Genomic DNA, 8,766 nt, shown 5'->3' with positions numbered 1-8,766 from the left:
AAAAGTTTGATTGAAAAGTTAAAAATTTAGATGCAATTTTGCAGAACTTTTATAGTTTTTGCACAAAGTTTGAAATATGAAAATTTAAAATTTAGATGCAATTTTGCAGAAACTATATCGGTAACTTAGAGTGAAAAGTTGCTAAGTCCAATTTTGAAAATTTTTCTGGAGGAAAAAAAGCTTATACCACTTTTCTTCAAGTATTTCGCAAAACTTTGAATACAACATTTTGGTTTCTTAGAGAAAAGCAAAACGCCATATATGAATCAAAGGAATTTCTTCATCTTTATTAGGAGATTTCGTACTATTTTGGCACTATCGGATTTTCAGTGCTTCTTTTGGACTTAGCAAATTTTCCTTTCATTGAATATAAACGGGAAAAAATAAAACAAGTACCTTCATCCTTTTCCAAATAATGCATTTTTAATTTCCCTAGCCTCCTAAATCAAAATATGAGTTTTCGTAAAAAGTGGACTAAGCAACTTTTCACTCTAAGCTAGCGATATNGGAAAAATAAATAGGGACACGACATTTTAACTAATTTTCCCTATTTTTCTGTTGTTTATATAATATTTATTATTTATTTATAAAAGTACAGCTCATTATATAACAAAAAGGATATAAATTCATATTTCAAACTGTGTACAAAAATTATAAGAATTCTGCAACATTGCATCTAAATTTTAAACTTTGCAACAAAAGAGCAAGCGATAAAAGCAAACCTGTAAGGTTTAGATATAAGGGCTTTAAAGCCCTGCATGCTTGAATTTCCTATAAAATCGCGTTGATTTGCCATACACAAAAAAATTTTCGAACATACTTTGTATGGAAAAAATGCGCTAAAAAAAGAGCTAAAATCAAAGCGATTTTTAGCAACTTAGAAACTTGCACTTCATTCTACTAAAATTTAATTGGCTAAAACTCAAGAGTATTCCAAAAAATTTGATTGAAAAGTTAAAAATTTAGATGTAATTTTGCAGAACTTTTATAGTTTTTGCACTAAGTTTGAAATATGAAAATTTAAAATTTAGATGCAATTTTGCAGAAACTATATCGCTAACTTAGAGTGAAAAGTCGCCAAGTCCCATTTTGAAAATTTTTCTGGAGAAAAAAAAGCTTATAGCAATTTTCTTCAAGTATTTCGCAAAACTTTGAATACAACATTTTGGTTTCTTAGAGCAAAGCAAAACACCATATATGAATCAAAGGAATTTGCTTCATCTTTATTAAGAGATTTCGTACTATTTTGGCACTATCGGATTTTCAGTGCTTCTTTTGGACTTAGCAAATTTTCCTTTCATTGAATATAAACGGGAATAAATAAAACAAATACCTTCATCTTTTTCCAAATAATGCATTTTTAATTTCTCTAGCCTCCTAAATCAAAATATGAGTTTTCGTTAGAAAGTGAACTTACCAACTTTTCATTCTAGGCTAGTGATATATAAATACGGCACAAGAAAATTTTGAACTCCCATTTTTGAGGGCACCGTTCGCTCGATTTCAATGAACCAAACACCGATTTAAAGGATATAACTGCCTCCGGAGACTCGAGCCACAATAGCGCAACTTCGCGCTGGCTACTGCAGCAGGTTGAACTCATACCTGAGCAGACTAGATGCAGATGTGACCAAACCAATTACGCTGGGGGACTGAAACTTGGCAAGAGTTCATAAATTGTATATAACCTACTTACGGCGAAAAATGTTTGGTATTGAAAAAGGGGGTGTGGTACCACCCATACAAACTGAAATTCTCATATCGCTCATCTCTGGAACCGCTTTTGCCTACGTCCTGAAAGTTGACACAGCTATTTATGCTATCTACAATCTTTAGGACCAAACCCGTAAAAGCGCCGTTAGAGAAGTAAATATTCTATTTTTTTACCCCTTCACCTTTCTTAATCTTTGCCNAACCGCTTTTGCCTACGTCCTGAAAGTTGACACAGCTATTTATGCTATCTGTAATCTTTAGGACCAAACCCGTAAAAGCGCCGTTAGAGAAGTAAATATTCTATTTTTTTTACCCCTTCACCTTTCTTAATCTTTGCTGAGGAGTTTATGTGGATGTTGGCAATTTAGTTTTTAACCTTCAGAGGATCTCAGACTAATATAATCGAAAAACGTATTTACAGTCTGAAGCACATACGCTTAACATATTGGTCAGTGAGGAACCGTTAGGCATCTCATCTATATATACAAATACGTATGCATATTTTTTATAAATTAAAATTTAGGTTCCTNAGCGCCGTTAGAGAAGTAAATATTCTATTTTTTTACCCCTTCACCTTTCTTAATCTTTGCCGAGGAGTTTATGTGGATGTTGGCAATTTAGTTTTTAACCTTCAGAGGATCTCAGACTAATATAATCGAAAAACGTATTTACAGTCTGAAGCACATACGCTTAACATATTGGTCAGTGAGGAACCGTTAGGCATCTCATCCATATATACAAATACGTATGCATATTTTTTATAAATTAAAATTTAGGTTCCTCTCTGTCTAATTTCGAAATCACTGAAGAAATTTGGTTCTAGGTTTTCTTGCTATGTTGTTGTTGTTGTTGTTGTGGACTCCAAAATAGTCATTCGCATACAGGAGTTAATATTTGAGACAAACAAAATTCAAATGTATGTGAAAAAATATGGAGAATTTCGACAACAGGGCGATACAAGTTTTTATAATTTTTTCACAAAGTTTGAAATATGAATTTATATGGTTTTTGTTAGGTAATGAGAAAAATAGGCAAAATTTGAAAAAAATGTTGGGTTCCTACTATTTTGCCACGACTGAATCTGGTAATGAAATCGGATTGAAGTATCAATACTTTGTTGGTTTTGTTGTTTCTTCACAGAATATACATATAATTACATATTAACATTCACAAAGTTAAATTTGTTGGAAGTTAATTTTGTCTTTAATTGATTTACATTTCCCTTACATTTATAAATTTTATTATTCGTTTTCGAATTTAGAAATATATTATACGAATTCACTTTTTCGAACCTCTTAATGACTGACGGAAATGGTTTATATTATTAATTTAAAGAATTTCCAGTCTTTCGTTAAAGATATACAAATAACATTTATATACATACGTATATTTGCATGGCCTTGGAAAAAAAGTGTAGTTTAGAGCAGAAAAAATATTGAACTGAAATAATACAAATTACTCGTACACTTTTGAGCTAATTTTATATTAATACGATTTTTAATATTTCTATAAAAGTGTACAACAACAGTAACTCTTTTTCTGGCGTTTTTCCTGTGTCATATTCATTTCGCGTACTATGGTTGCAAATACTTCATTCACATTTATTCTATCTTTAGCTGATGCTTCAATAAACGGACAGTCCCATTGTCGTGCAAGAGCGTTCCCTAAAAATCGAGGTATGAAATAAGATGTTTATGCAGATATAGACATAGATACCTTCTTCGGTAGAAACTTCTCTTTGGCAATCTAAATCAATTTTATTTGCGACTAGTAAAATTGGAGCCGGTTGACTTCCCTTAACTCTTGTTATAACATTTTTCATGCTTGATATATCCTGAAAGATTTATTGATTATGAATTTTATTTATGCAGAATAATTTGTAAGAATTTTAAATTCTTGAGGATAGTTTACCTGAAAAGTTTGATGGTTTGTCAAAGAATACATTACAATAAAACCATGTCCATTCTTAATATATAAGTCCCTCATTGATGCAAACTGTTCTGTGCCAGCGGTATCTAAAATTTCCAGAACGCAAGGGGAATTATCCACCTAAATGAGAATAAAATGTATACACTTTTATTAAATGACAATTTATTTTGAAAGTCTACATTAAATAACAAAACCCATATAAACCCAAGTTCAAAACTTAGTAAAATACTACAGGAAAATGGAAAATATTTTCACTTAAATTTCAAACTTTTTCCTCAGAAATGTCCGATTTTTCTGAGTATAGTTTTATAGCCCATTCAATTTTAGTTTGATAATGTGCAGGTTTCAGGTGGCGGTTGATTTATTTTAGATATTTTTGTCGCATTTCCTTCCATATAACGAATAAACACAGTTTATTTTCATATGGAAGAAACCGGAATACCTTCGGCAAAAAAAATCTAAAAAATTAACGGTAATTTTTAGCCACTTGAAACTTGGGAAATTATGAGACTAAAATTGAATGGGCTATAAAACTGTGTACTCAAAAAAATTCTAATACTTCTGAAAAAAAAAGTTTGAAATTTGGATGAAAATTTGTTGAATTTTATTTTAGTTTTTTATCGAGTTTTAAATTTGGGAATATCTGGGCTTTTTTTTAGAGAAAAACTGTATTTTAATTGAATATTCTTAAATATAAATTATTAAACACAAGTGGTAAACAATATCACTTAGAAATAGGGGTGCTATTGATATGACAAATACTGAATGTTGCTTATTACCAATCTTATAACGTTTTCTTTTCCCAAAATAATAATAAGTATTCTGCCCTGCACCAAGGCTGTCAAGTTTTCGTGTTCTTTTCTCAGCGTCTTTACATGCATATTGCGTGCTTGGTCTTTAAAATGCTGATAATGTTGCCACATAAGGTAAAATTTTTTTCGAGAAAAGAAAACGCCATTAGATGAAACTGCAACATTTCAGTTTGAAATTGATATTTTATAATGTCCGTCGGTCACAAGTTATATCTGGCTAATAACTGTCATATTGGCCAAAACAAGTAACAAACAGCAAGTCTGTTTTTGACAGAAATGGATTACCTACCGCCATACGCACCAGCTGACAACATTTCAAAGTTCTACGGATTACCATTACAAAGTTATAGCGAAAGCACTTTGGCTCCAGTGCCTAATTGGACACTGTTTAAATTTTTTTTTGTGCCCGCAGTGTCGGTTAAGCCGTTTTCTCCCGAAAAATTTTTCATTGTAGAGGGAATTGTTACACTTTTGTGTGAAAGTTTTGAAGTGCCTCTGTTTTTCTTCCAAAAACCGATTATTTGCAAACAAAGGTAAATACATATAGTTGTGTTAGATTAAGATTTTTAATCAAAAGGATAAAAATATAATAAATGTACGAGTATATCGTGTTAAAATACTTGTGTTGCTGCATAGCTTAACTAAAGTTGTACTTGTCCCATACAGCGACACCGATTCTTCTGAAGAGTTAGTTAAAGAGAAAAATTATGTGTTCGATTTTTAAAATGTTGCACTCCAATAAAAAGATTCATCCTCTGCCCTTTGAAGCTTTGTTGCTGTTGTTTTTTTGTAGCGTCTAATAAGCCCCGTTCGGGGCGGTTCATCCATCAACGTTGTCGTCAATTTCAGCTAGGGGGAGGCCCAGGAAGAGTGCGACTTCCACAGGGGCTGTCCATAGAGACAGGGACGTTAGCTGAGTGGGGTTCTCATGCCGGGCTTTGGTTGGGCACATCCTCGTTGATTCTACTCAAGTAATGTATCACGGACTTCCGTCCAAACTTCCCTGCTGAAGCGGGTGGTCTAGCCGATGAGCGTGACAACCTTCGTCAGGCCGATCCCGGAAATGCCCGTATCAGGGATTTCAACGTGGAGATTCGGTAACTTGTGAACGTACATAAGCAGAAAAAGTGGGAGCAGCCTCTGAAGACTTGCAACTTCGCCTCTGGTGTGAGTAAGCTTTGGTAAACCAAGAGGTCACTGTCCAATCCGACGAAGCACGACGACATTGTCGAAATTTCTTTTGGCGACCATGCTTCGTCGGACCCGGAGCGATGCGCGAGCCAGTTTAACCGGCAGTTCATACTACATCCTCCGGCGGACAAAGCCAAGCGTCGAGTGAACAGAAGGCTGCACAAACTTCCAACAATTTGTGCCTCCCTTGCTTTCGCTAGCGGTGAAGTTCAGGTGGCCATCGGGAAGGCGAAAATCCAAAGCCATGGGTCCCGACGGAATATGCATGTTGATGCTGAAAAATTTGGGTCCTGCGGGAGTAACGTACCTAACGGTACATCTGGAAGGTGGGGAGAGTGGTCCCACTGCTCAAACCGGGGAAGCCAACCAACAAAGGAGAATCTTATCAACCCATAACACTGCTTTCCGCTGTAGCGAAACCACTAGAGGCCTTGCTGCTCCCGTATTTCACGAACCACCTGACCCCAGTGAAGCATCAGCATGGTTTCCGTAAAGTGCACAGTACTACAACAGCACTTAACGCCATAAACGCTCAGATAACACGTGGCCTTACGTGGTTCATTAAGCAGCCTCTGGACTCGTCAGCATACCGACTGGCCCTGAAAGGCATTCACAGGGAGTCAATCTCGAGTTATGTAGACTCCCGACCTGTGAATGCCGTTCTAGGCACACAACCACCGGACATTGACGAGACCGAGCTTCATCTGCCTCGGGAGACTAGAACCACAATAGCCCAACTTCGCTCTGGCTACTGCAGCAGGTTAAACTCATACCTGAGCAGATTAAACGCAGATGTGCCAAAAGAGTGTGCGGCATGCGGAGGGACACCCCATGACTCGAAACATCTCTTCGTATGCCCGGAAAACCCGACAACCCTAACGCCTTGTACCTGTGGACCGACCCTATCGAGGCTGCAAGCTTCTTAGGGCTTCCGTTAGTGGAGCTTGATGACAACGACTGAGACATTAACCAATCTGGGCGGGGTTGTTGTAGCCGCTACAACAACAACAACCTACCGTCAATCTTAACTTGTTCATTAACCTTCACGTTAGTATCTACATTATTTGCAGTGTTAATAAGAAAACAACGCCTACTGAAAAATTTACTTTTTGTCGCTTACGTCCTTTTGGCGGTTACGTCTCGAAATGTTTAAGTCAATTACACTATTCGGGTATGGTTTAGTTATTTGTACAATGATTTAATTTTCTATGTCGAAATGACAATTTTACTCCATTTTCAAATGGACCTTGGGGCCTGCAGAGGGTAAGGATGACTTTTCTTAAAGTTTGAACTGTGCCATTCCATTCACCATCCGCTCCACACCATCATATGATAGTACAACTAACTAACAACTAACCAATTTCCACTCTATTCTTTGTCCTGAAGCGAATTACTTACAAAACAAATATACATATGTACATAGTATATACATATCTTTATCTTAATATAGAAAGGACTTAACTCATATAAGTAGTCGGTGAAATACAAAAAATCCGTAACTGACAAAAATTGTTTATTGCTTAATATCCACATCATATAATATATAATTCGATGAAATGCATCATAATCAATCATAAAGGGAATATTGCATTTTTACTTAGTTACGACTTTTTGTATTTCAGGGACGATGTGAGATAGGGTCTTTCTATATTAAGGTAACGATATGCAAAATAAACTCAGATATGTATTAAGTGAAATAATATTAACGGGTTGTCTTATCTTAAATTCCCTGAATGTATTCCAAGATGTACGCAAAAATAGGACGACACATAAGGTTAATAATAAGCCATTAATTGGCTATCCTTTTTGCAAAATAAACTGTGTATATCCCTTGACGATGATTATCTATGTATTTATTGACGGGAATATATTTAAAGTCAAATGTTATTGAAGTACATATTTTTTGTATCATGGTGTAAAATAAATATATTAAAATAGGTCTTAACAGGTACATTGCTCTTACCTCTATTTCTTTTCGGTAGAAGTCTTCAATGGTGGGATCGTACTTTTCAATAAAGCACCCGGAAACGAATTGAACAGTAAGGGCAGACTTGCCGACACCGCCCGAACCCAATACAACCACTTTGAACTCTCGCATTTTTGAAAACTTTATCTTCCGTGAGTCTCAAAGGAGACTGGCCAGTCAAATGGACCGACTGTAAAGCTTATTGCACTGCTATTGTTGGAAGTTAATTAAATCTTTCTTGTCAGTTCTAAACAAAGTACTTGACTATTGTATACCAAATGCTAACACGAGGAATATCGAAAATATAGAAATATGCTGAACTTCATTACATGGCAAACTAGAGAGTCGATATTAACTTTTTTAATATAACTATTAGACGCACTTAATACTTTGTTTATTGAGTTGTAAAAATATTTTTTCTTTATTAAAATTACAAATGCAAAAATGCAATATGTTTCACCACATATATACAGTAAGCGTCAATAATAACATTGATTGTGGTCGATGCTGAATCTAAACCACTTTGAAACAGAACAGGGCGACTTGTATAATTATTTATATTGAGCTGATTGAAGTAAAACTTACGGGGTGACTTCACAGTCAAATGTTTTTATCGTGATAATGTATCAGGCAATATTTCGCCAAGGGAGGCCGCAAATTGCTCAAAAAAGGCCCACGCACAAATATTGCCTCTGTTAAAATTTACATCATGCATTAAAATTACAGTTGGTAGGTAATAATTTTTGCATGTGGACACGATGTTAACCTTAGTAGGAAACGTAGCAAATTTCTTAAGAGTTACACACAACACTTTTTCACTAATCACGCCTATTTCAAATTTGTTTCAAACACCGTGTTCAATATTTTCATGACGGTAAATCGGACAGTGATTTGCGTTGTAGATAATAATTTTGACGTCTCTTCTTTATTACTTCATCAGTTTTAGCTTATATAGCTCGCACCATGATACAAATATTTAAAAGTAAAACCGCTCGCTCAATTCGTCCGCCATCATTTATTTTTTGAAGTTTTTCTACTTTATAAAGTTGAAATTTTCATAGCATCTCAAATGCCAAATAAAAGTAAAACAAAAAACAAATAGATATTCCAATTTTCTTTCATTTGAGACCATTTTGAGACTAAGGGCCGGTTGCT

General features: G+C 35.0%; 1 protein-coding gene across 1 annotated transcript; it reads right to left on the bottom strand.

Annotated features, from left to right (window-relative positions):
• Positions 1 to 2,825: 2,825 nt before the first annotated feature.
• Rap2l (Ras-associated protein 2-like) lies at positions 2,826 to 8,179 on the bottom strand. The gene is made up of 4 exons (XM_017605350.1): positions 7,609 to 8,179; positions 3,625 to 3,762; positions 3,430 to 3,547; positions 2,826 to 3,377 (listed from the first exon to the last, which is right to left on the bottom strand). Exons 1-4 carry the CDS (start codon positions 7,741 to 7,743, stop codon positions 3,220 to 3,222), a joined length of 549 nt encoding a protein of 182 aa, XP_017460839.1. The 5' UTR covers positions 7,744 to 8,179; the 3' UTR covers positions 2,826 to 3,219.
• Positions 8,180 to 8,766: the final 587 nt, after the last annotated feature.

Source organism: Rhagoletis zephyria, unplaced genomic scaffold, assembly GCF_001687245.7.
Source record: "Rhagoletis zephyria isolate East Lansing unplaced genomic scaffold, Rhagoletis_zephyria_1.1 Rzeph_scaffold_00154, whole genome shotgun sequence".
NCBI classification, from domain to species: Eukaryota; Metazoa; Arthropoda; class Insecta; order Diptera; family Tephritidae; genus Rhagoletis; species Rhagoletis zephyria.
This window is presented reverse-complemented; position numbering and strand designations above follow the sequence as displayed.

Coding starts and splice junctions, on each gene's coding strand:
- Rap2l (XM_017605350.1), bottom strand. CDS start 7,743: ATGCGAGAGTTCAAAGTGGTTGTATTGGGTTCGGGCGGTGTCGGCAAG. Junction 3,763..7,608: donor TCTACCGAAAAGAAATAGAG/GTAAGAGCAATG, acceptor ATTCTCATTTAG/GTGGATAATTCCCCTTGCGT. Junction 3,378..3,429: donor AGAAGTTTCTACCGAAGAAG/GTATCTATGTCT, acceptor CTCGATTTTTAG/GGAACGCTCTTGCACGACAA.